This window comes from Gymnodraco acuticeps, unplaced genomic scaffold (assembly GCF_902827175.1).
Source record: "Gymnodraco acuticeps unplaced genomic scaffold, fGymAcu1.1, whole genome shotgun sequence".
In the NCBI taxonomy this organism is placed as follows: Eukaryota; Metazoa; Chordata; class Actinopteri; order Perciformes; family Bathydraconidae; genus Gymnodraco; species Gymnodraco acuticeps.
This window is the reverse complement of record NW_022991991.1, coordinates 514,890-542,528: the sequence shown is the minus strand read 5'-3', so window position 1 is coordinate 542,528 and position 27,639 is coordinate 514,890. Positions and strand designations below refer to the sequence as shown.

At 40.9% G+C, this 27,639-nt stretch overlaps 1 protein-coding gene across 19 annotated transcripts in view; it reads left to right on the top strand.

Moving 5' to 3' along the window:
* The window catches only part of ptprt (protein tyrosine phosphatase receptor type T), a 397,778-nt gene that overhangs the window by 209,914 nt on the left and 160,225 nt on the right, over positions 1-27,639 (top strand). For all 19 annotated transcript variants that reach the window (XM_034201114.1, XM_034201107.1, XM_034201120.1 and 16 more), the window contains exons 12-14: positions 12,695-12,896; positions 16,449-16,551; positions 21,876-22,152. In XM_034201114.1, the coding sequence (XP_034057005.1) occupies positions 12,695-12,896; positions 16,449-16,551; positions 21,876-22,152 (582 nt within the window). The remainder of the gene's footprint in view (positions 1-12,694; positions 12,897-16,448; positions 16,552-21,875; positions 22,153-27,639) is intronic.

Sequence of the window (27,639 nt, the reverse complement as noted above, 5' to 3'; positions counted from 1 at the left end):
CACGGCAGGCAAAAACATCGTTTTTCAAGTAGGCCTACTGGTCAATTTTGAGATGTTGTGCTATTTTGATTCTCTAACATGTTTTCTTTCAGGCTTTTGGAAGGAAAACGTACAAAATACACATTTAAGTGTTTATTTTACTATAGTTTGTCTATTTGCGTCTGTATATTTCTCCTAAATTCACCAAAAGATGGAATTCTAACGTAACATAAAGTACCGCGACCGCTGTGTGCACCATGTCAACAGAGGTATCGCTGGAAAGCTGTGTCTCTCCTGCACAATCTCATCGGATCCAAATATGGTCATTTCCTTTGTATCAGCAACCAATCGTGAAAGCACAAAGGGGTCTTAAACCAAGAAACGAAATCTCATTGGCTGGTGTCAATTTCTGACAACGTGATTCGTTCAGATGCGTCACGTGGTGTGCTAAAACACTTCCTGGTTAGCTTTCCGATGAAATCTCAAAATGGCAAAAGAACGACGAAAAAAACGTTCACAGAGAAGACGACAACAATTGTCACTTGCACAAAGCAAGGTTATACAAAAAACAAATGACCCCGAACATGAAATACCTTCACGGAGTGCGTCGAGGCGCAAGCTATCATCCAAAGAACAGGAGGGTTTAGCTAGCGCCTCACTGCAATCTTTAAAGGTCGTTTTCTCAAAATGAGTTGTTTCTCCTACTCTGAGTCCGACATTTCCACTTCAGTAGCACGTACATACACCAAACCTTCCAGTTATATTCCTATCAATATTATGAAGGCTTTTACAGAAGGGTTTGTTCATATATCATTCATAGCCTGAATTATACAACATTATATACCTAAAAACATGGCGAAAATTGATATTTTAGGGCTGTTGACAGTATTTTCTGATTTATGGAATGATAAAAAGAGATATCCAATATCCCTTCTGTAAAAGCCTTAGATACTAATATGACTACAAAATGAAACAATAATTTTTAACCTGGCTTTATCCAAAGTTCAGATTTCGATTCCTGAAATGTGTTAAAAATATGTGCATATTTAATGAAATAATGCATAATTTGCATATTTAAACATGCTATTTCAGAAACTTGTAATACAAAAAACAATTGCCTTATTGTAAGTAATTAACTGGAGAAATTTCTAGCTGATACCTTTAAGTTAAAAAAAATTACCCTATTCACCTGGGGTGTCTCGCCTTAACGGAGCGTCCACACAGCAGCGTGCGTTGACGCTTGGAGGTGGGCGTATCTGAAGCTTGGGGATTTTTTGCGAGCAACGCGACCAACAACCAATCACATGAATCTCCCGCCCCCGACATACAAAGCAATAGCAATGTTAAAACGAAGTAAACTGGATATAAAATCCCCAAACAGGCGAAAACCTACCAGTTTCACCCACTGTCTCTGCCACCTCCCTCCATGCCTCGCTCCTCCGGTTTGTATCCCGGTAGATGAACAGAGACTGATCATACAGCACCGGGTGATTCACTACCGCTATAATGAATTTTCCCTCCATTTTTTGGAATATGAGGAAATGACCTGCGTAGTCTCTCCCAGCATACACGCGGTCTGATTGGCTAGCGCTTGTACTGGCAGATTTGCATAAACGCGATTTCATTGGCTGACGCCTCCGTCGAGGCGTCAAAAGTTGAACATTGCTCAACTTTTGAAGCGAGCAACGCCAGCAACGCTCTACGTCGCTTCCCAAAATGCAGTTCGGCTAAAAGTGACGTCACCCCATTCAAAGTGAATGGGCAGAAGCGTTGGAAGCTTCAACGCACGCCGCTGTGTGGACGGGCCGTAAGAGATCATAAAAGGTAGAACAAAGAAAGCACACATGGATGAATGTATTCTTACTTCCTATTTAACAGGTTTTCAGAAGAACCAAAAAAGGCAGTTTTCTCTGTTCTGAGTACAATGCAAGCTGTTACTCCCTTATGATCCGGATCATAGCCAGAAATCCTCCAAACATGCTGGCAGGCCATCAAACACTCACTTAATTGTAGAGTGTCAGTTAAAAGAATGAAGCACCTGAATGCACTGTGTTCTGCCTTTTATTAAGTGCACGAGTGAAGAGCGGATTTTATTGCCGTTAAAGTATAGTGGTGTCAATAAATGATCCTTTTTCAACCCATAATATGGATCATCTTGTTGTTTGTTGTCAGTTTAGGACACATAGGATCACTTTTATCTCATGGATATGTTTTAACATGAATAGCCTTTCCAATTCAAACAATGGATCCTCAGTATATAGAAGAAATAAGACAAAGGTTATATGCGACTAAGTGCCATATAGAGATGACCAATCAAAGGGCAAAACACATTTGCTGATTCGAATATGTAGTAATGTGCAAAACTGGATGGATTATATAGATAATGTTTCACAGTGATTGTCAATTGAACGACACAAGTTAGGGGCAGAAAGTTAAACCAACTCCATTGAGTTATTGGGCTTTCATCTGCTCTGGATGAAAGGCTTACTAAATGCTTCCAAAGTAGAGAGGTGGTCAACAAATGGAAGGTGTATTCAAGTGAATAATAGTAACAAAATAAAACGGAACAGAAAGAACAAACACCTTACACACTTCCTACTTAATTCAACATGACAGAGAACAGCGACACTGAGATTGTGAGGAATGAAGCACAGCCGCAGAGAATAAACAATGGAAAATGACAAAAGTGAATTGAAATAGCATTTCTACAACACCGATCTCACAACGCCGCCTCGTAAACATTGTTTATTTCCATAAAACTTGGCTGCAGCTCAAAATGCTTGCCGTGCACACACACACACACACACACACACACACACACACACACACACACACACACACACACACACACACACACACACACACACACACACACACACACACACACACACACACACACACTGCAGCAGTGGTGTGTTTGATGAAGAGGGCTGCTAGGTAAAAGCTACGGCTTCTAATATTCACCAGCATCAATCTCATGCATGGACAAACAGAGGCAGTGGTAAGTGCAATCACACTTGGGCAAACACACACACGCACGCACGCACACACACACACACACACACACACTTGCATACACACGTACAACATAACAGTGTTTATTGCCTTTCTTTCCAATACGGCACCACTGTAATGGGTTTATTATAACTTGCAATGACAGTTCTAAAAATACACCTTTGAATATTTTTGTTGACAATTGCTTTGTCTTTTTAGACAGACCATAAAGTCTGTAGTTGTCATGTTAATGCTTTGCAGATGTTTTAAGATGTAATGATGATAAAAGTAGGGATGCTCCGATCGAGATCGGCCGATACTCACTCTCTACCGATCGATCTGTGCTCTCTAAACATGCCGATCGCAAGAGCCGATCGCATGACGTAAAATACACGACACTTTTTTCTGTGCGCGGCAAAACAAGCTCGCCAAAATGGCTTCACCGGTCTGGCATTATTTCAAGGTGTCCGAAAATGAAAATAAAATAGCGGAATGCAACGTGTGTGAAGCAGAAATTCTGCAGCTCCGTCCGCTGTGACGGACCGGTGAGAGGAGCGAAACACACACTACGAGTTAGACCTAACACACTTAGCTGTTTGATCTACCTCTGGAACAAGCTAAACTAGCTATAAATATATGTATTCTTCACTGTCGGGTCACTCATTACTGGATCAGTGAGCTCAGTGCTGGAATTGGGCCGGTACTCACCGGTACGCAGTACCGGCACTTCTGGTTCTGACCCATGGAGTACCGGCACTTCTTGCTCAGTACCGGCATGCTGGCGGTACTCCGGTACTCATGCACCGTGCCAGTACTCAACACTCTCCCGCCGTTCTTATTATACATCCATATATATATATACAGCCGCCCGGTACTCAGTAGATGCGTCATGAGGTGCCGAACGGACATTCTCATCGCTCTAACCGCTGGAGTTTCACAGCGGCTGTCAGCTGTTTACTCCTGTCATTCAAACAGAACGGAGAGGGGGCGGGGCTTATCTTCTCCATGTAAATACTGTGGTGGAAACGACTATGTCAAAATTAACCTATTTGACCGTGATTTAATAGTAATACACGTTTCAAAATAATAATAATAATAATGCCGAAGTAACAACATACTGAAAACTGTTAGTAAAACCATGTTTTAATGCTTTACAATTTACATACCTAGATGCACGTGTGTTGTGTTTATGCAGTGCAACTCCCACCCAGTGGGTGGCTATGTAGAGTGATAGAACAGAGCAGGCACGCCCCCGAGAGAAGGAAAGCAAGTCATGTCACAAATTAGCATTTCTAAAATGTTAGCGTGGATTAATAAAAGTGCAAAAAGACAGCGGTTGTCGCCGGAAGAAACTTCAAATACAGAGAATGCTGTGCCTGTGTTGGAAATTGTGTCTGATGGGGAGCTTTCTTTGGTTGATCCTCCTGCTCCAAGTTCTAGTGCATTAGCATTAGCACTAGCTCCGCCGCCTCCTCCAGAGCCTCTAACGTTAGCTGCTGCTGGCTCAACTGCCACCACCAACACCGGGCAAAGCGATGCACCTGACTGCTGGACAACGGACCAGGTGCAATATTTTTGCAAGACCAATGCATGGCTCCTTCTTAAAGATAAGAAGCTAGGATGTCGGATATGCAGAGATGTCAAATCTTTGGGAATACACACTGGACAAGGACTGAAACTGTCAACTGAATGGGGTGAGTGTGCAGTGTCTCATTTCGGTGTTGACAAGGGCAAACAACAAGCTAGCCTGAGAAAAAAAATCAAAGAACATAAAGAATCACAAGCCCATGTAAAAGCTGCTGACATCCTTACATCTGCTTCACGTGAAACTATTCAACATCAAGTGCAGTCTATGCATAAATCTGAATTAGACACCACTATCAGAGTTTTTCGAACGGCATATAAAATTGGCAAACATAGCCGGCCATTCACAGACATGCCAATTGATTTGAATGTACAGAAACTGAATGGGCTGAACGTGGGCAGGGTTTTGCACTCCAATAAAACCTGTGGCGAAATCATCGACCACATAGCTCATGAGCTGAAGAAAAAAAATGGCAAAAGACATTACAGAAAACCAAAGAAAACTCTGTGTTTTGGTCGATGAATCTACCACTATTAGTGGTAAAACGGTGCTTGTTGTGTGTCTACGCTCAGCATTAGCTGATGCTGAGCCCGAAACGTTTTTTTGGGAGCTGATCGAGTTGGATGGAACAACGGCTGATGACATCACAAAGGCGTTAATGGAGTGTCTTGGAAGAGATTTTAACGAGGACTTTTTAGGTCAGTGTTTCGTTTCTTTTGCATGTGATGGGGCTTCAGTCATGCTAGGGAAGAGAACAGGCGTTGCTACCCAGTTGTGTAGTAAATTCCCAAGCCTGTTTGTGTGGCACTGCTCCAATCATCGTCTAGAGCTGGCAGTTGGGGATGTGGTCAAGGAGGTCTCAGGGCTCAATCATTTCCAGATCTTTTTTGACAAACTCTATTCCTTGTTCCATGCCTCCCCCAAAAATCAGAGGCAGTTAGCGCAGTGTGCGCAAGCAGTCGGACAGCGTCTCCTGGTGATAGGGCGTGTTTTGTCCATCCGCTGGGTGGCTTCAAGTGAAAGGAGCGTCAGAGCAGTCTGGGAAAACTACCGAGTGCTTCATGATCACTTCACAAATGCTGCAAACGACACGAGCAGGGATTCCAGAGACAGAGCAAAGTACAAGGGCCTGGATGATGTGCTCACATCTGCAACGTTTGTCAGCAATCTGGGACTGACGTACGATGCGCTCACAGAGCTCAGCGACCTCTCTCGGCAACTCCAAAAAAGAGAGATGACACTGCCTACAGCATATAGGCTCTTAACTCGAGAAATACGAGTTTTTGAATCCATGGTCACCATGCCTGGCCCACACATGACTACAGTTCATACAGCTCTAGCTGAGAAGTCCTTCAAGGGTGTTGCCCTGCGTGAGAATGGCAGGCTTGTACAGATTCATGCAGGTCAGTTTTTCCGCAGTATGGTAGAGAATCTGAGACACAGAATGACTTCCACAACCTCCTCTCATGTCAGCACAAGAGAAATCCCATTACATGGCCGGGAGGCCCGGGACAATCAGCTAATCCAGGACATGAAAGTGGAAGTTGGCCTGAAGAGGAGTTAGACGTACAGTATGGGGACGTAGAGGTGCTACGTTTGTGCGAAGTGCTGAAAGTGGACAGAAGAGAGACTGTTCAGGGCTTTCGCGAATACAAGGAAACCAGGGCATCCCGTACACCTGCTGCCATGGAACCTCTACTGAAAGCAGTCCGAACCATCGCTGTCTCCACTAGTGAGTGTGAGCGGGCATTCAGCTGCATGAACGATATCCTTACTGCAAAAAGGAATGCTCTCTCTGTCAGCCGACTGTCCAGCCTGGTTTTCATTAAATGTAATGGACCATCACTAGGACAGTTCAATCCGGAACAGTATGTGAGGTCCTGGCTGGCAAAGGGAAGGAGAAGTGCTGATGAAAGAGCCTGTCCAGCTCCAGCCCCTGATACTGATGTCCCCAAGGCCTTCTGGAGCCTTTTCTAACAATGTGAAGTATATTGCAAAGCAGCTCACCCAGTGAGAAGACTTTTGGCATAATGTGCCGATTTGTACAGATCCTGGAGATAGAAGGACTTCAGACCAACCAGGGAGTTATCTGATCAGCTTGGTGTTCAATGTAACTCTTTACCATGGCTCAGACTTTGTTACTTGCAGTTACAGTTTCTCATTTTAGATTGTGCAAATTTTGCATTTGTTTTTACATGTTCTTTGTTCATGCTCTTTATCATTTTTCTGAGTTGGAAAGTTAGATTGCATCATAGTTTACTTTATACATATTTGTATTCTTCAGTGGTGAAGTATATTGCAAAGCAGCTCAGCCATGTGAGAAGACTTTTGGCACTTTTTCGTTTTTCGTTTTCTGAGTTGGAAAGTTAGATTGCATTCAAAATGTACAGAAATACTTAATTTTGTTAAAGCTTTTTATAAAAAATGCTTCTGACCAGAGCTTTGTTTCCTTGTCATTAATGTTGAACACCACCAGAGGGGCTCTCACCTGAAAGGTCTCTGCTTCATGTGTCTTCAGCAGAAGATCTAGACTTTGATTGCTATATTTTCAGTTAATATTGACCTTACTGAGCTTTAGCCATATCCGCTGCCTATCATAAAAAATGTTAAGTACAGTGAACCTTTCTAAAATATACAGTAGTAAAGAGACAAACCCACCAGCATTATAGTAGCCAAATTCTTGTTTGTGGGCTGTATATATAAAATTGACTTGAAAAAGTTGCTGATTTTAGAGTACTGGCACCTTTTTCATTCCAATTCAAGCACTGAGTGAGCTGCATGAGATACTGACAGGCTGTCAGGAGAGAGAGGGAGAGAGGAAAAGAGAGCGCTTCCGCTCATTTCTCCCGTGTTATTATCCAAAGTGAATGTAAACTTGAATAATGTACATCATTTGAATGTAATAATTAAGTTGATTGTTGTTTGTGGAAGCTCCAGTGAATGAGCCCCATTAACTGAGTTTTAAACTTGAAGATTTTAAAAGATTTAAACATCACTTTAAATCTTCCATTTAAAGTGATGTTTAAATCTTCCATTTAGGCCCCGCCAACTCGATCGGATCGGCGATCGGTCTGTCACTAATCTCTACAATTACAAGTCCCTCCATACCCTCGCCCCCCCAGTACTTAACAGACCTCCTACATCCCTACACCCCCTCTCGGAGTCTGCGGTCCTCAGACACGGGCCTGCTCTCCATCCCCCGCTCTCGCCTTCATACTGTTGGTGACAGGGCGTTCAGTGTTGCGGCCCCCACCCTCTGGAATGCACTTCCTGCCGAGATCCGGAACGCTGCCTCACTGGACATCTTCAAATCCTCACTGAAAACGCACCTGTTCACCATGGCCTTCGGACCCTAGTCCTTTCCTGGTCCCCCGGCTTCCTTTATTTTATTTTATTTTTTTGTTTGCTCCTCATTGTCTGTTTTGATTTGTCTGTCCACCATGCACAGCGACCTTGGGTCCCGTGAAAGGCGCTTTATAAATTCCATTTATTATTATTATTATATACCTTATTTTTTAAAACGCCCCAACACTCTATGTAACACAATGATCACTATGTACCACTATGTACAGACATCTCTAAATGGTTGACCAATCACAACAGAGCGGCCTCCTAACCAATCAGAGCAAACTGGGCTCTGGTTTCAGACTGAGGGTGAAAAGAGGTGCTGCAGCATGAGAAAAATAAAGAGCTTTTTGAACATTAAAGCATGGAGACATGTCACAGAGAAACAAAATGCAAATATAAGCCTGAGAATGAGCACACTAGGAAGCAGTACTGTGACATTATCTTGAGTTTTTTTTTATCATTTTTTTCATTTTTCATTTTCTTTTTATCATTTTTTTTATCATTTTTTTTGTTATGTTCTTTCCTCTTTAAAAAAAAATCTACGATTAAGCTTTTTTTTTAAACTTTCTTTGACTTACACATGAATTCAATCCTCAGCCCTCCGGTGAGTTATCCCTCACAGACTCGCACTCTATTCCCCAAGATGCACTGCCCCGCTGCGTGCCTGCCTTTTCATTGACCAATAAAACAACCTGAGCTTTATGGCTCTACCAATTCCAATGGAGAGAAGGGAAAAGACAGGGGAAGGAGGGGTAACAAGAGAGACCTGAGCTTTATGACCCAAACTCAAATTGATGTAATAGTGGAGAAATAGAGGGGTGTACCAAAAAAGGTAAACTCAATGGAAAGACTGATAAAACAGTAAGAATGTGTCCATCATATAATATGGAAAGAAAAAGGGAAGAGTGAAAGAGTGAGTGGGTAAAAGCAAGAGAGCGAGAGAGCGTTAAGCCCATAAAAAGATACAGAGCCATTCATGACTTAAAATAACAGCCATCGATGTGCAAAGCAAAACTGCAGCGTAGATGAAATAGATGATATTTTATTGTTCTAGCCCCCAAGTCCCAGTCTGTATAAATAGCTATTGATTTAACGTGTTTTATTCCGCCAGCCAGGTCAACTGTGAGTCCTGGGAGACGTCAGCTGTTCTGTTCTGCACTTTGGACTGCAGACTTCTGTCGGATGAAGGTTTCGTCCCAAGTTCCTCCCAAGCACCTTTAGTTGTCTGTCTGTGTTGTACCCGGGGACTTATTGGAAAGTAAAGAAGATTACTTATAGAATATCTTATATCATTGTTTTACTTTCTTTGCACTAGCAAATAAACAGAAGGAGAATAGAGGAAGACTTTGTATTGTAGAACTTCATTTAAACAAGGCAACTTACTCGCTGAATGAAGCTGCCTTCATATGATAAGCAATTGACTCTTTGCTTACAAGGTTTGGCACAGAGCATTGCCGTAAATAAAGCTAGATTATATCCTACTGTTACTAGGGCTGCTCGATTGAGGCAAAAATCATAATCTCGATTATTTGGGTCAATAATTGATATCACAATTATTAAAAACGATTGTCCATTTACTTTGAAAACATCCATTTATTGAAAAAAGAAATGTGAACAGTATGTTTTTAACAGTTGATTACCCTGAACTTTAAGTATAATTCAACTGAAAAAAATAAATAATAATTACAAAAATAAAAATAAAAATAATCCTTTTATTTCGATTATGTTGTTTTCATAATCGTTGCAAGCCAAAATCGTAATTGCGATTAAAATACGATTAATTGAGCAGCCCTAACTGTTACCCTTTGCTAGTTTACGCCGCTTCATACAGCCGTAATCTGATTGGTTGTGAGTTAAAGTATCAGCTTCAATTGACGTCTAATTTGAACATTGTGCACTCTGAATGCATTACATAATTCACTTTTGCTGAATTTGTTTGTCCAAAGCTCACCTTCATACAAATACTGGAAGGCACGACTGTCCTTCTCAAGGACCGCATGAGCTTCAGCTGCTCCAAATCCTAAGGACAAATATCTTTCATGTATGCACTTTGAGAATAAAGACTTCTCTAATGATGGATTCCTTTATCTTGTTTGCCCTATACCCATCATAGCTCTATACACTCATGTGGAACTAGGGGCCTTGATCTCTTTAGATTATTTTAGCTAGTAGGACAGCCATTTTAATGGCAGCTATTGTGAATCGCCCTCAAGTTCTCTAACACAAAGTTATCCAGAATAACCTCCAACAAAATACCCCAAGCAATGGTTTATGAGTATCAGAAGATACATGAACAAAAGCCTAAGGCAATGAAATGAACTGAAATGCTCATTGAGCTGTTTTATCAAGTGTTTTTAGCTCCTATGAATACAATACAAACACATTACATCTATTAGCACAGATAATTCACCACTGATGCAAAACTTGAATGTAACGTCTGTGAAATCAGACATTAAACACGTTTCCTGGCCACTACCATACCTGTCTGTCTCTGGAACCAGAACATCCACATCTAGTGCAATAGAGGTTTGTTTCCACTGTATCTCACTCCAGTTTCTTTATTCATGTCTTTCTTTTCTTTGCATCTTCAACTTTGGATTTCCTATTGCTTCTTCTTTCTCTCTCTCTAACACACCCTCACACATAGTCACACATTGGCACATCACCACTTCAGCCTGCAGGCCTAGTCAAAGTGAGGCACCCAGCTGTCAGTGCTTTCCATTTGAGTCCGCTAATGGAGAGATGAGGGCCGCCCGACGTCCGTGAGTGTGAAGTCTGAGATCTTCCTCCCACCGCCTCACCGCCACAGATTCACACACTTACCGTACACACACATATTACCTCCAGCCTCCAAGGTGCCCATTTTACACAAACCTCCATCTTAAACACTTGTTATTTCATCAATGGAAACACTGTCTTCAGATATATCCTGGGGCAGGTTGGCCTTTGTGGACTGGCCAGAGAAGGGTGCATCTATCTATTGATAGCTATAATATCCCAGATGATAACCAATACATTTGGATAAGATTGGTGGGGTTGAGAGTAAGATATGTCGTTTTTTGGATATGTTCTGTTTTTGTAAATATACAGTCGTATTGATGCTCCACTCATGCAGGTGGATAAGTATTCTTCTTGGAACTCCTAGTTTGCAGTCAGTGTTGCCCTCACTTTCTGTTATCTCAATAAATCTAACCTGGAAGACAAACAGCAGGACACATGAGCCGATCCAGAGGCTCTAGCCCTGGAAGTTGTTTTTTTCCTTTTGCGTTGGTGGCGGTTTCCGCTCCAGCGAGTGCCTTCTGGTTCATTCATGTTGTCTATCTATGTTTTATCAATTATTTTTCCTTACCTCCCTCACTCATTCTCACCTTGCCTTCACACTTTTTATATCTTGTATTTTTATTTTCAACAGAGGGCTGAATGAAAAACTGAAATGCACTCAGATATGTTGACAGAATAAAACACACATGCTCTATGAAGGGCTAAACTGTGTTTGGGTTTGAATCGCTATGAATGTGTTTGACTCTTTTTGTAATGACTGTCATTCACAATGACTGCTGTGTTTTACTGCGTGTGACTGTTTGTTCTGGTGTTTCCGTGTGCGCAGTCATTGACGGTTGTGCATCGTTGAAACTTGCCAGCAGTAACATCTCGACAGACACTGACAGTTATTTTGAAAGAATGACTATTGAAGTGCCTCTGCCAGTTTAGTGGCCACGGGTCCATTTGCTCAATTTGTTCCAGCCTCAAAGTGGAGACCATGTGGTGAATCACTGACCTGTAGCAAAGGGCCAAACATCACTTCAACTCCAAAATAGATTTTTGTTGAAATGACCATTTAACAGATGTTTGATTAGTTTGTCAGATCAGACAGGAGGTGTTTGGGAGGTCAAACTTGTTTTGAAAAATGTAAATGAAATGGATATAATATTGCACAGAAAGACATGAATATTGTTCAATTCACCAAAGGAGATACAAGAGCTGAGCAGTCATTTGACCTTTAGTTTGTCTCAAAATCTAGTTTAATTATCAAGTGTTAAACATTCTGGCTGTTCAAGAGATTAGGATTGATGAAACTACTGATATAAAGAGTAACTGTGGTATTATTCTTTTAAACCTGAACTTATTTTGGTTCACACTCAACTCTCTTCCATCAGTTGTGGAAAATACTCTGGCCACAAAAGTCCTAACAATGAATTGATTGACCAACAGTGCAAATGAATGGCAACGTTGTAAGGGTTAGGGTTAGGACACTTGTTACACGTTGGCCACAACAACTGTTCATGCCATGGCACTTTACAGATCAATAATAACTGATTGCACCACTTTCAATGTTTTCAGTGCAGCAGAATGGCTTTAGTGGTGCTCTGCCGCACAAAGGTGGATGTTAACGGGCTGCTACAAAGACTTCTTTTCAGAGTCACATGGTTGAGTGAGATATAAAATCAAGTCTTTCTTAAAAACACATACAACTTAAAGAAACATTACATTTTGTACACTATACTATAAGTTGCCAATAACAGAGTAGGTTTATACCAGGTTGTAAGCTCTACTGTAAAAAAAACATTCTATATTATGCACAAAGTTTGTGAAATATTAACTCACATAAATTATATTTACTGCATTATAGCTTATAATTAAACATTAGCTTTGTGAAAACAATGCTTCTGAAGTGACTGCTTCTATGACCAACATTTAGTCAATTGTATTACTTTTACCTTGTAGAGAGCTGATGTACAGAGTTAAGCTTAAATATCTATTAAACTGTTTGTCTCCTCTTTCCTAAAGATTACCTACAAGGCCTTGAGCTCATTTGACCCCAGCGCTGATCTGACAACCCAGAGGGGACGGGTGTTCAAGCTGAGGAACGAGACCCATCATCTGTTCGTAGGCCTCTACCCAGGAACCACGTACTTCTTCACCCTCAAAGCCTCCACCAACAAGGGCTTCGGGCCACCAGTCACCACCCGCATCAGCACCAAGATAGCAGGTACAAATACTTGCATGTGAAATCATTCAGTAAATCATTTGTTATTTGTCTGTCCGTTATTTGGTGGTGACATTTGTTTGATCTTTGCTCTCAAATCAAACCAAGACATTTTGTCGCTTCTTATAAGACACAATCCGATACAGGAGACGCTGGAGGCTTGTTTGGTTGGCCAGGTGCTGGCTTGGTATGTCAGTTTCTCCATGGATGTTCCTTTCTGTCTATTTGTTGTTTGTGTCCTTGTTAGTCTGACTTGTTCCACTACGTTTGTGTCCCTCTGTTGGCACCTGCCTCAGCACATAGCAAATGTGAATGGCACCTCCAAAGAAAAGAAAAACCTTCAACTTTGGTGGCAAGAACTGTAATAGCCCATGTTGAAGCATTTCTTCATTGTGGAACAAGAGGACTCTATTATTTTGTGAAGGGTGTTCCTTGTTGTTCAAATGACAGAATGATTGATTCAAAATAACAACCCTTCACCTTGTTCTTCTTTGTCGTCTCTCTTTGCCCTTTAGTTCTCTTACTCACCCTTCAGACACTTATTCCTCTCTGTCTCTCTTCCTATCTTTTTCTCACTTTTTAAAATGTACCTTTCTCTAATAATCCATTCCTAAATGGCATATCCGATTGCATCTTCTTCACAGGATGTCTTTTATTATTGTTTATTCTTATTGAGGACCTTAAGCTCTAGTTTTTTTTTATCAATACATTTTTATATGTTTTGCCAAAAGTACTCCTTTATACAATCCTAAGTACAACTTTATTAGAGAAGGCGCACTTAACGACTTCTGCATCTATTTGTCAAACATGTTATTTAAAAGTATTTTCAGTCCAACAACATCAGATATCTGTTCCCTTGATAATCCAAAGAGAGTTTATCACTTTCATGTGTAATAATCTCATAACATTACTGCAAGTGTCACTCGATTTAAAGGAAGGATATAAAACAGAGGTAACGGCATACATCTCTGCTGAGCAGACAAGAGATTTTCAACTTGCATATTTCCATGTTAATCCAGTTAAACATATTCAGCCCTGAAACTGCTCTGTGGCCATTTCTTCTTCACTAATTGTACCAGTATATATTTGAAATAAATGCTACACACATCACATTTAACCATTAGGGAAATATATTTTCAAAATATGAATGGCTCCAGAAAATGTGTGAATGAAACCCAAATATGAGCCGTGCTGATGCCCGACTGTCCACTGAGCTACACCACTGAAAGGCTCGGGAAGAAATGGAATAAATGTCATGGGATAATGTCATTATATCCCTACAGATACATTCAAAGATTTCATCAGATTATTGGGATATTTAAAAAAGTAATCATTCTTAGAAGATTTCAAATACATTTTTGCATTACTACTTTTCAGTGAAAAAAGTCTTGAGTCAAAAGTTGAATGTATTTATTGAATGTTTGATGTTAAGGAAATGCAACATTACCGAATATGATAAGGGCCAAATGCAATGTTTTCCTTTGAGACCTGACCAAATGTGATTATTATTATTATTTTTGTTCTGACTTTAATCTCAGAAACAAAACGTTGCTTTTGGTCAGATCTCTAAAGAATATTCACATGTGTCTCTAATCCTTTTCCATACAAAAGTAAAGGAAAGTAATGAAGTTACTTTAATATTGTAATATGTAGATTAGGGAACAGACTACATTTTTTTAAAGTAAAGTAGTGAACTAAATGTAATATAATAATTTAAGAGAACCGCTCAGTGATCAATGTTTGACCACTGAATCCTGACAGTGTGAGGACTGCGGTCTGAGCATGTCATTACTGCTATCTGTCAGCACCTACAGTGATTGTAGCATGACCTTTCCACTGAGCCTCCATTCCTCCATCTTCCCTTCAAATCTTAACGTTGCTAAGAGGCAACAAAAACATAGCACTTCCACACATAACAGAGACGTCTCCCTCCAAATGCCACGTCATCCCCAATCTTCATTATCTCATTCAGAGGGTGAAGGATGAAGATATTTCCGTTAGAGATGGATATACAAACAAGGGGGGGTTGGGCTGTTAATAACCTAAATGCCACACCAATCAGGGAAAAAGTGTTGATGTTTTACTCCGACAGGCACTAATGCTGCACCTTCATTACGAGCGCATGACAAATGTGAACATTAACATATTGAATGTCTTCTGAGTGAAGCATAGATCCATCTTTGAGTCACTAAAATACCCCAGATAGGATCACTGTTGTCAAGTTTGATGATATAATGACAAAACTAAATAACCAAAAAGGTCAGAGCCAGAACAGATTTATCGATGTGATTTTTTAAAGCTTTATATAATATATTGGTCTGTATTTCTATTTCAATGTAGTATTAACTCAAGGATTTGGCATTTGTAAGCAAACAAATCCTCATTTTATTTTCCAATGACTCAAAATAATATGGTATGATTTGCCTTGACATGTAAACATATTTTTTTAATAAACTAACCAGAAAAAGACTGGTGTTACCCACATAGAAATGTTTATATCACTTCTGGTAAATGTGTGGGCGGGGGAAAAACGCAACATCTTGCATGAAACAGCGTCTGAGGGCTTCTTAACATTTAATAAACTATGAATGTGTCATACTCACTTAACGGGAAGAAAACTCAGCTATCAGACAATATTAACCATTTTTAGCAAAACAAAACATAAGGGTAATAGTATACCAAAGGCTCTGAATGAGCCCCGAGCGAAAAAATGCTAACGCACTTAGCACAGAACTCACGTTAAAATACCCTTATTACTGATCAGATCTGCACAAACAAGATATCGATTAGCAAGCTGAGATTCCACAGATTCAGACATATAAGTATCATCACTGAGCGACCAGAACTCACGGCTAAATGACAACCAAATTTAGATTTTTTTTGTGCTAAATCTCTCTAAAAAGGTCAAATGTCACTTGTTTTGCATCAATCTTGATACAGGGTACTTTTTATATGTTATAGTTTGGATTCCTAAAGCTTTTAGTCTACTTTCCCATCATTCAAGGCTGGTTTTCACTCTAAGTAATGTTTTTTTTTTTGACGGACACTATACAGTAATTTACATTTTATCTGAATTTACTTTAAAATAAAAAAAATGGATTGATTCTGACTTTTCTACATCCATTATCATTGCTTTGAGAACAAAGATTATTAATGTACCCCTTTCAGAAGGGAAGATATAGTCAATTGTTCTGGGAATGTCATTTTCGAGCCTGAGGCCTGAAAAACAGGGTTAACAGGTTGTTTCCCTTGTTTCTCCTTTGCATTCCCATGTTGCCCTTTGACATAATGGTCACTTTAGTTTTATAAAACCAACGTTATATCATGTCTATATGCCTTATATACCTTTTTTGAAAGGTACCTGTTAGGTTGAGGGAAATGAGAAGGGTCATTATGTTTCTAACAGCTTTTCCCAACTGATGTTAAACAATCCTATTCTTCAGCTACAGTCAATGATGGTATTTTTGTTTTTATGAAAATGTAAGTAATACGTTCATAATACATTGCTTTTAAATGTTAATTTCTCAAATGTCATTGTATTTCCTTCCCCATTAGCCCCCCTGATGCCAGAGTATGAGTCCGAGGCTCCACTGAACGAGACGGAGACCACCATCACCATCCTGCTGAAGCCCGCCCAATCACGTGGAGCACCCATCACGTAATTTATTTCCTTCTTTTTTTATTTATACTTTTCCCCTCTATTATCCTGTTATCTTCTTTCTCCCCTTAAATGTATTCCTACTCACTTTGTTCCATCTTTTTCATTTATCTCCTCTCCTCTCCTCTCCTCTCCTATCCACTCCACTCCTCTCATCTCCTCTCCTCTTCTATCCACTCCTCTCCTCTCCTTCTCTCCTCTCCTCTCCACTCCTCTCCTCTCCTCTCCTCTCCTATCCACTCCTCTCCTATCCACTCCTCTCATCTCCTCTCCTCTCCTTCTCTCCTCTCCTCTCCTTAACTGTTCTGTCCTCTCCTCTCCTCTCCACCCTCACTTTCTTCTCCCTATTTCCATCCACTTTCCCTACTCTTGTCTTCCTCAAGGGTCTCTTTTAAAGCCATTAACATCACTCACACATATAAGTCCAATTTGTATGCAAAGGCTCTCAAAGAATGGGACACTTTTTTATAGATTTAGCTGTGGCACGTGTTGCCGTTAGTCACTTGCGTCTTGTTGCTATAGCCACAGTTTGATGGAGACTCAAAACAGAAAGTACTTCCTATGTCTGATGGACACTTTGGTTATCATGTCCCTTAAGACTTGAAGCGCCCTGTGGAGAGCTTGTTGGCAGAAAGAGGATAACAACAGTTGTAATGGTTAAAGATCAGGAGGATTTTCACATAATACACAAACAAACATGCGATAGTGATCGTCACGTAAACCCATTAGTGGCATACAATGACTACACAACAACTTGTGTAGTCATTGAAAGTGGTCCTATTCTGCATTTTAGGGTTTTCCCTTTCCTGCAGTGTGTCATATAGGTTTGTGTTCATTGAAATGGTCTGCGAAGGATGAAACCCCAAGTTCCCTGTAAAAGCTTCTCTCCCACCGCTCATGTTAGGGAACCCTAAAATGAGCGTAATATGTCGACTAATAAATAGCCACTCATCATGATTCAAAATTGCATTAGGTGCTTATCAGTCAAATCTACAGAAGTGGTAGTACAAAGCACAGGTTCCTCCTTGATATGAATTACATTTGAAAGAAAAAGAGTGAGGAAATTATATAAAAAGTTAAAACACAGACTGCTACTTAATCCTTCAAGTCTCAGTCCACTGCACTTTTGTTTTAAAATGGACACACGGCTAATTTATTCCACTCTCATTTCAAATGTTTTCAGCCTGCATGTTTTTTAATTAAAAGTTCACTTTGAACATGTGATCTCATCCATTTCATTGGTGTAGGGGAGAACATAATTCTGCCGTTGCCTTTAGGGAAACACAGCTTTGACAAGGGTGTGTGGAGAATATATATCACTTCAATGTAGACTTGGGGAAAGGGATTTGATTAATGTGCGGGTCAATAGTTTTAGTGTTCATTTGTGTAAATCCCATTCCATATCTTGCCGTGTATCACACACATATGGCAAATATAACTCTTGTTGAATTGGGCCGCAGTCCAAAATCTTTGTGTTTATCAGCCTGAGTTAAGCCCCTTTACATGTTTGCTTATTATGTGTGTTTTGTGCAAGTATTACATGTTGTAAGGGTCAACAGATGCATCATGGGGCAGCATGGGAAAGGCATCTGGTTAGTATGCACGCTAATGCTTTTTGCAGGAATTGTTTTTTTTCTTAATTCTGAGAAGATCACAGCATCTCCAGCACTGGAGCTTACATGAGGAAAGTTTACACACATGGCTGAGCTATGAGGAGCAGCTGCTGGGGTTGACACACACACACACACACACACACACACACACACACACACACACACACACACACACACACACACACACACACACACACACACACACACACACACACACAGTGGGGCAAAAAAGTATTTAGTCAGCCACCAATTGTGCAAGTTCTCCCACTTAAAAAGATGAGAGAGGCCTGTAATTTTCATCCTAGGTCATCCTGTCTCTCAACTATGAGACACAGAATGAGAAAAATAAATCCAGAAAATCACTGTCTGATTTTTAAAGAATTTATTTGCAAATTATGGTGGAAAATAAGTATTTGGTCAATAACAAAAGTTCATCTCAATACTTTGTTATATACCCTTTGTTGGCAATGACAGAGGGCAAACGTCATGCATATCTCCTCTAGAGCAGTGATGTTTTGGGGCTGTTGCTGGGCAACACAGACTTTCAACTCCCTCCAAAGATTTTCTATGGGGTTGAGATCTGGAGACTGGCTAGGCCACTCCAGGACCTTGAAATGCTTCTTACGAAGCCACTCCTTCATTGCCCGGGCGGTGTGTTTGGGATCATTGTCATGCTGAAAGACCCAGCCACGTTTCATCTTCAATGCCCTTGCTGATGGAAGGAGGTTGTCACTCAAAATCTCACGATACATGGCCCCATTCATTCTTTCCTTTACGCGGATCAGTCGTCCTGGTCCCTTTGCAGAAAAACAGCCCCAAAGCATGATGTTTCCACCCCCATGTTTCACAGTAGGTTTGGTGTTCTTTGGATGCAACTCAGCATTCTTTCTCCTCCAAACACGTCTAGTTGAGTTTTTACCAAAAAGTTATATTTTGGTTTCATCTGACCATATGACATTCTCCCAATCCTCTTCTGGATCATCTAAATGCTCTCTAGCAAACTTCAGACGGGCCTGGACATGTACTGGCTTAAGCAGGGGGACACGTCTGGCACTGCAGGATTTGAGTCCCTGGCGGCGTAGTGTGTTACTGATGGTAGCCTTTGTTACTTTGGTCCCAGCTCTCTGCAGGTCATTGACTAGGTCCCCCCTGTGTGGTTCTGGGATTTTTGCTCACCGTTCTTGTGATCATTTTGACCCCACAGGGGTGAGATCTTGCGTGGAGCCCCAGATCGAGGGAGATTATCAGTGGTCTTGTATGTCTTCCATTTTCTAATAATTGCTCCCACAGTTGATTTCTTCACACCAAGCTGCTTACCTATTGCAGATTCAGTCTTCCCAGCCTGGTGCAGGTCTACAATTTTGTTTCTGGTGTCCTTTGACAGCTCTTTGGTCTTGGCCATAGTGGAGTTTGGAGTGTGACTGTTTGAGGTTGTGGACAGGTGTCTTTTATACTGATAACGAGTTCAAACAGGTGCCATTAATACAGTTAACAAGTGGAGGACAGAGGAGGCTCTTAAAGAAGAAGTTACAGGTCTTGTTTGTAGGTGACCAAATACTTATTTTACAGAGGAATTTACCAATTCATTCATTAAAAATCCTACAATGTGATTTCCTGGATTCTTTCCCCCCATTCTGTCTCTCATAGTTGAAGTGTACCTAGGATGAAAATTACAGGCCTCTCTCATCGTTTTAAGTGGGAGAACTTGCACAATTGGTGGCTGACTAAATACTTTTTTGCCCCACTGTATGTACATGTATATACACATTTGCACACATGCTCAGATGCATACATCTGTGCTTTCCATCAAACAGCCTTTTGAAGAAATCAAAACCAGTAGACATTTTCTAATTTTCGTTTTTGTATACGCTCACTTAAAATAATGTGCATTTCTCCCTTTATAATAAAAGTATAGGAAATGGATGAATTTCGAGAAAGCATTCTTTAAGAACACCTGTGGTTTCTTTACACATTTGCACATAGGAAAAACATAAATAGACATACAAGTACACACACAATCACACATGGCTGCGCATAGAGTACAAACTAAACTGATGTATATTGATGTACAGAGGTGATCAACGCAAACTCATTACATTACACGTTAGAAATAAAATGACCAAACACATACAAGATTAGGATTGTACACCAACACACATAATGCATTTACGTATTTTACCATCATATAATGCATCCACTGGCCCCAGCCTTTTTACTTCAGACAACAAAGCCACAACTATACTGTCAACAACTATTTAAAGAATTACAAATCGACAGACATGTCTTGATTTAACCAATAAACTTTCTCAAATTTAAAATACCCCTACTTTAAAATATGTTCATTTACAATATGTCTTCACAAAGAAAGACATAATATAACCTGTATTGAAAACCATTCCATAACACACACACACACACACACACACACACACACACACACACACACACACACACACACACACACACACACACACACACACACACACACACACACACACACACACACACACACACACACACACACACACACACACACACACACACACACACACACACACACACACACACACACACACACACACACACACACACACACACACACACACACACACACACACACACACACACACACTCCCTTGTGAAGCCTCAGAAAGCCATTACTTTGAAATGGATATTTCACCAGAAAGGCAGAAACAGTAGAGAGACTCATCTTTGGTCATCAGCAATTATCCTTTATGAAAGCTGCCAAACGGGAGCCAGGGATAATTGGCCGCGGCCCCCTTCACAGAAACATACATTTCCCTAATTGCGTATAATTGTGAAGTGAGTTCTTGGTGTGGAGGACGGAGGTAATTGCGGAGGGCCGCTGCGTCTGTCCTGACCGCTAAAGGAGCCCTCAGCCATTCATGAAGCCTCTCAGAGTGGAACATAAATACAAACACACACATGCAAAAGCCCCCCCCCCCCCAAACACACTCACATGGACATGTACTATTAAGTATATAAATCCACCTCTACCTGTTAGAACAAACACAGGAGCACACCTGCTAGAGCACAACAATACTGTGTATGCACAAATATAAATACTGCCACACACACACACACACACACACACACACACACACACCAAATAAAGACACATCAGGATTTATTCATGAGAATGGAAAACGTGTATGAACATGAGGTTGTCACTTCCTCGCTCACACCCTCATACACACTCTCACAGTAGCATATATTTCTTTTAATTCATAACTTAATGCTGAGTCAGCACTAAAAAGTTATCTGCCATGTACCTTGTTAGAAGTGTATTTGGCATTTTTCTGCAAATTCTCTACGGACCTCAGCACTCTTCTGCTAATGCTTTAATTACCAAATGTTAGTGAGCACTTTGGAAATTAAATATTTTAAAAGATAAATGCTCTTTAGGATCTGGATAATGGGCACAAGTGTAATCGTCAGATCAAACCAATCACTTTTTAGGTGAAAAAGGCTTTATTTAATTAATAATTCACCAGTTTAAGAGTTTAAAGGACAATGGCCTCCAACAAAGACCACCTGTGCCATGCATATTACAACCTTATACATGTGTGCTCCAAATGGAAATGACAAATTGGGAAATAATGTCGCCTAAATAACAGTGAGTAAAACCCATATTTCTCCTTCATATGTCTGGTCGAAGGTATTAATGTAACTGTATTTATGTCTTTCCAGCTCCTACCAGCTTGTTGTGAAGGAGGAGCGCAAGTCAAAGACCCGCCGCGCTGCCTCCGAAGCCCCAGAGTGTTTCTCCGCCCCTGTCAGCTTCCGCAATGCCTCCATCTTGGACTCTCCCTACTACATCGCTGCCGAACTGCCCCCATCCAGCCTCACAGTGGTACAGCCCTTCACTGTGGGAGACAACAAGAGCTACGGAGGTTTCTGGAATCCCCCGCTGTCCCCGGCCAAGAGCTACAGCATCTACTACCAGGCCATGAGCAGAGCCAATGGGGTGAGTCTCAAGCAGCCAATAGTACCTATATTACCACGGGTAATTTGGCCAAATGACACACAAATACATTGGAGTCTACAAAGGCAATATGAATATCTTAAAGCCACCGTTGGCTTAAAGGGGACCTATCATGCAAAATGCACTTTTATACATAAAGATGTGTCCCCGGTGTGTCGGGGAACTCACGCAGCGTCAGTAAATAAAACCCTCTCTCTTTTCCTCCGTACCCAAATCTCTAAAAACGGGGCTACCATGGAGCCGATCCAGATTTGCGTCCGATATGACGTAATATCGGATATGTAGGCTGCCTTTACACCCATGGCACTATCAGAAAAGTTGCTATCAGAAACAATGCCCGACTGTTTTGGACGTAATATGGTCGGTGTTTACATTAGCATCGCTAACACTCAGAGCTAACCTGTACTGGAGAGCATGTGTGTGAAGAAGCAGGAAATAAAAATGAACTCACCTTGTGGTATAACCGGCAAGAGAGAAAGCCTTTGAGCTCCATACTGTTTCAGAGAGAACCCTTGATAATCCATGATATGGCGTTTCATCACGGCAGTATTAGTTTAGACAGTAGCTGCCGGGTCCCGCATGAGCTCAGACCCCTCCTTTTTATTTTTTAAAGCTTTATACCCCAAATCAGCACTTTAGAAACAGGAAGTGAAATAGAGGGATATGAGGCATGGCTAGGATGGGTGATCTGTTTGGTATTTTGAGCAAAACACTTCATAGACATGTGTTTTATATATTTTTATATATCTGAGACCTATGCTATTGCCTAAAAATAGCATGATAGGTGACCTTTAATATTGCATAGTTTAGGTTTATTTAAAAATTATTTTCATGTCAGAAAAGTGGAAAACTAATGGTAGTAGGAAAAGATCCCCTTCAAGCCTGTAGTCTTTGGTGCCCCTGCTGTCTCATTTAATTATGCTAAGTAAATACCTATGCCATCCAATTAAAAATTAATTAAATGACTTTAAGATCTACATAAAGGGGCTTTAAAACTCAGAGGGGAACACCTGGAAACAATATTTCAACGTCTTTATAAGGACCATTTAAAGACAACAGAGAAGCAACCTCTTGCACATTTGGATAGAACTGCTGATAATAGTAGACCAAGAGAATTGCCCCTCAGAAATGATGCTGCCACTTCACTCCTCTTTCATTTGAAAGTTTCAAGAACGTTTTTGCCACGCCCTAATCAGTGATGTCACAGTGGTTGTCTAAGCCCAAGTGATTTAGGTGAGGTTACATTTTCAGACAGAATAGCATCTTGTATTACCATCACAGTGAATGTTATGTCAATTTAAAAAAAGGATAAAACTCCCAGAATCCATCACTCTTTTTGATCCTCTTTATGCATGACCATTAGACCATGTGTAAATATACCAACACCCCACCCACCTCTCCCCTTCTCATAACTCATTCACAAGTTGAACTTGGCTTTTGAAATCTCCATAATATTCTGAACTCCTGCGAGGGTTTTTTAAATTTTCCACTGCCGTTACCACAGTAACTCGGCCCCGACAAGCTGGCAGAGGCCGTGATGTAATATTGTCCTCCAGAAGGCAGATTTCCCATAATGCACTAATACGGTGAAAGACTTTGCACAAGTGGGTGTGAGTTGTGAAAGGGGGTTCGTCATGCATGATGGAACCAGCTTACGTGTGTGAGTATGCATTTAAAAGTGTGTGTGTTTTTAGTTGTGCATGCCAGTTGTGTGAATGTGAGTGCTTTTTAAAATCTGGTCACATAAGAGTACCTTTATTTGATTGGATCTCAGTCAATCCAATCAGTGTGAGGCTTGTTTGGTTCATGGATTGGAGCATCGGGGGGGGGCACTGATGTGCAGCCACTGTAACCCAAATGATTTGATAAGGAAGTCAGGCATAAAGAATGGCCACACATTCATAAACCTCATGAATTTCTGCCAGTAAGTACTTTTTCCTGCACTTGAAAGAGAAACGATTTAATTATTATTATTATTTTTTGTTTTACTTCCCTGCTAATGCAAGTAACATAAGTTATATTTGCTCCTTTGAGAGAGAAATACATTAGATATGTGTGCCAATATCCTCATTTATTTGTTGTGTGCCACGGCCCTTCAAAGAAGAATTCATCATTTAAATAATGTATTGCTTTTAAATGGTATATCTCCATTATATGCTGTCACAGTAACGATATGTGGAAGTGATCTTTTGTCAATCAAGAATTGAAGTTATCTGCAGTTCTCACAACGTCCTGTAATGTGTTTAATTTATTTACTGTCAGTCAGTTTGTGCAATATAGGTAGGCGTCATATTTTATCATTTCAGAGGGACACTCATTAACATTTTAGAAGACTTGGTGGTTTGATGTCGTTTGATCCCATGGATACAAGTATGTTTCCAATTCTCTGCCTGTCTTGGATAATCCTGCTGGTCTCCCCCCCCCCCCTCATTTTAGCTCCACCTGTCCATCAAGGACAGCGTCTCTCCTCCCTCTTACTCTTTCATTTTCTGTCACTTTCTCTCTTGAGAACATTTAGAAGAAATTGTTCTCTCAAACCGCCCACACTGTTGCCTCCGTTTCTCTAACATGAAAGAAAATCCACCTACATTCTCTACATTTTTGTTTTTCTCCCTCCACTCCATTTCCCTCTGTGTGCCCCTCCACCTCAGCTCATCCTCTGTTTTCATTCAACTCATCGATCTTTTGCCAAATTGTTTCTTCAGCTGTTACGGCTGGACGGCGAGGTATACATAGGACCCAAATGCAGCAGCCCGTTGGTTGAATCAAACTCCTTTATTTATGGAAAAGGCCAGGCAAACAAAGTAAAACACAAACTTGTACGAATCCAAATCCATCCAACAACGTCAAGAATCTCACAAAGACTAACAGGAAAAGCAGAACCTAAATGCACACAGGACTAATCAAACAAACCAGACACAGGTGAGGAGGGAGGAGAAAACACAGGGGCACCAGGTGAACACAATCGGGTAATCAGGCAGGAGGGAACACAGACAGGAAGCAACAGGAAGGCGGGGGAGGGGGGTGAATACTTTTCAAACGAAAACAAGAAAACAAAGGCAGATCTAGACAGGACAAAATAAAATATAGCCAGATCGTGACACCAGCTCTATTTCCCCTCCCCCCCATTTCCTACTGGCCTTTCCATTTGCAATCTCTTTTAACTTCCATCATGGCTATTTTCTCTTCCTTTATTTCTTATGCATCTTAAAGTGGACCCTGTTATGCTTTCCTGTAGTGTGTTCTATGTCTCTGTGCCTGTTAGTGGTCTGCAAAGACTCAACTCCCAAAGCTCCCTCCCTCCTTTCTCCTTTCACAATTCTCCCTCCTTCTTATTCATCCTGCTTTTTCTTTAGCCAACTCTCTCTCCCTACCTCCCTGTCTCGCTATCTCTCCCCCCTCTGGGGTGACATCAGTCTGTTGCCAGTCTCTCAATTATCATCATTGTGCCAATTAGGCGACACGCTGCACATTAAAACTGCTCACCAACGGCAATCTTGATTTCTCCCCCGACGTTGTGTCATGTCACTCACACACAGACATACTGCACATACACACACACATTAGAGGCACACACACACACACACACACACACACACACACACACACACACACACACACACACACACACACACACACACACACACACACACACACACACACACACACACACATACACAAATGGAGTGCCTCGGGCTGTAAGTAAGAGAGCAAGCGTGATCAGGGACTTAGGGATGAGGAACGATAGAGAGGGGGAATAGAAATCTAAAAAGAGTGAAAGGGAGATTAAAGAAGATATCATCTTGGAGGCAAAGATGGAGGACTAAGGCGAAAGAGAAATAGTGGGAGATATGCAGGACATGGTTTGCAGAGTGAAAACCAAGAAAGGAAGAATAATTGGATGTGAGGAAAAAAGGGAGAATCCCGATATAATGTCTTTATCATGGTTGCAGAAAAGTTTGAACCAAATGAAATGACATCAAAAGATTGTTTGGCAAGGTTCTTTAGTCAGGTGCAGTCTTATCGTGGAGAACAGGATTCTTTGAACTTCATGGCAGTTTAACAAAGTCCAACAATATAGTAATGGTATGTGGAAGAACATCGACTGTCACTGGAGCCAACTGTTTAAGGTTCAAATGTCGACATACGTTCAGCCTTATATGAGGCTATAGTGATCCCTATGTATTGGAGGCACAGAAAGAAACAGATGAAATACAACAAGGGAAATCCAGGTACAATTCTACAAAGAGCAGACTAAGAGACAGACCAATGAGGCATGGGGAGGGAGGAAAGACACTAAAGTGCAAAAGGAAGTGCTGAGAAAAGTGAATAGAGAGGAGAGACGGAATCGTTGGAGGAGAAACGCATAGGAGGAAGAATGTTGGGAGAAATGGGGCGATAAATGGCACAAAACAAAAGGAAATGGTTGCACCCAGGGAAAAACATGGCCTCCAGCACTGTGAGGAATGCAGCCAGACACCTTTCTTGACAGGTAAAAAGCCTCAGGGGTTGCACAAGGTACTCTGACAAACAACGTCAGTCACACACAAACCCCCCGACACACACACACACACACACACACACACACACACACACACACACACACACACACACACACACACACACACACACACACACACACACACACACACACACACACACACACACACACCAGCAGCCTCAGAGTGCAGATTTAGGTGGATGTAGAAGGGATATTTTACCAACTGAGAGGCAATGTCAATCAATATGCACTCAGCTGACTTGAAAATCCGTGATGCACTTTTATTCTGTCTGTGTGTGTAAGTTTGTCTTTGTCACATTGTGGGCCTCATAACATGTTAGCACAGTGTCAGAAAGGGTGGTCCCCTATTTGTATTTTCTGGTTGGGTTCCCCCACGACGTATGAGGTTATATTTGTCTCAATAATATTTGTGTGAACATGAAAATGATTTGTGTAAATGTGTGATTTGTAAATGTAAAACACCTTCCACAAATGCATTCAAAAGATTTGCAAACTCACAAAAAAAATTGCAAATGTAAAATGGATCTGAAAATACACAAAATGTTTTCACAAAAAAAAAAAGATCTGTGAATTAATTTACAAATAAACAAAAGGAATTTGTGAGTCTCTCTCTAACATTGACAACTTTCGATCAGGCATTTGTGAATCCATTTTGTATTTGTCGACCAAAACTGTGTTTGTGGATCTCAAATCTCGTCTTTTTACACACACAGAGTTTTGAGACAAACTTTCCGCCGGTCTCGGCTAAAATCTGCTCGTGTCACTCGGTTATTTTCAGAAACCACGTGATGGCCCGCTGATGACGACATTTCCGCATTTCACAAGTTTGTCTCAAAACTCTGTGTGTGTAAAAAGACGATCCACAAGCAGAGATTTGAGATCCACAATCGCATTTTTTGTCGACAAATACAAAATGGATTCACAAACGCCTGATCGAAAGTTGTAAA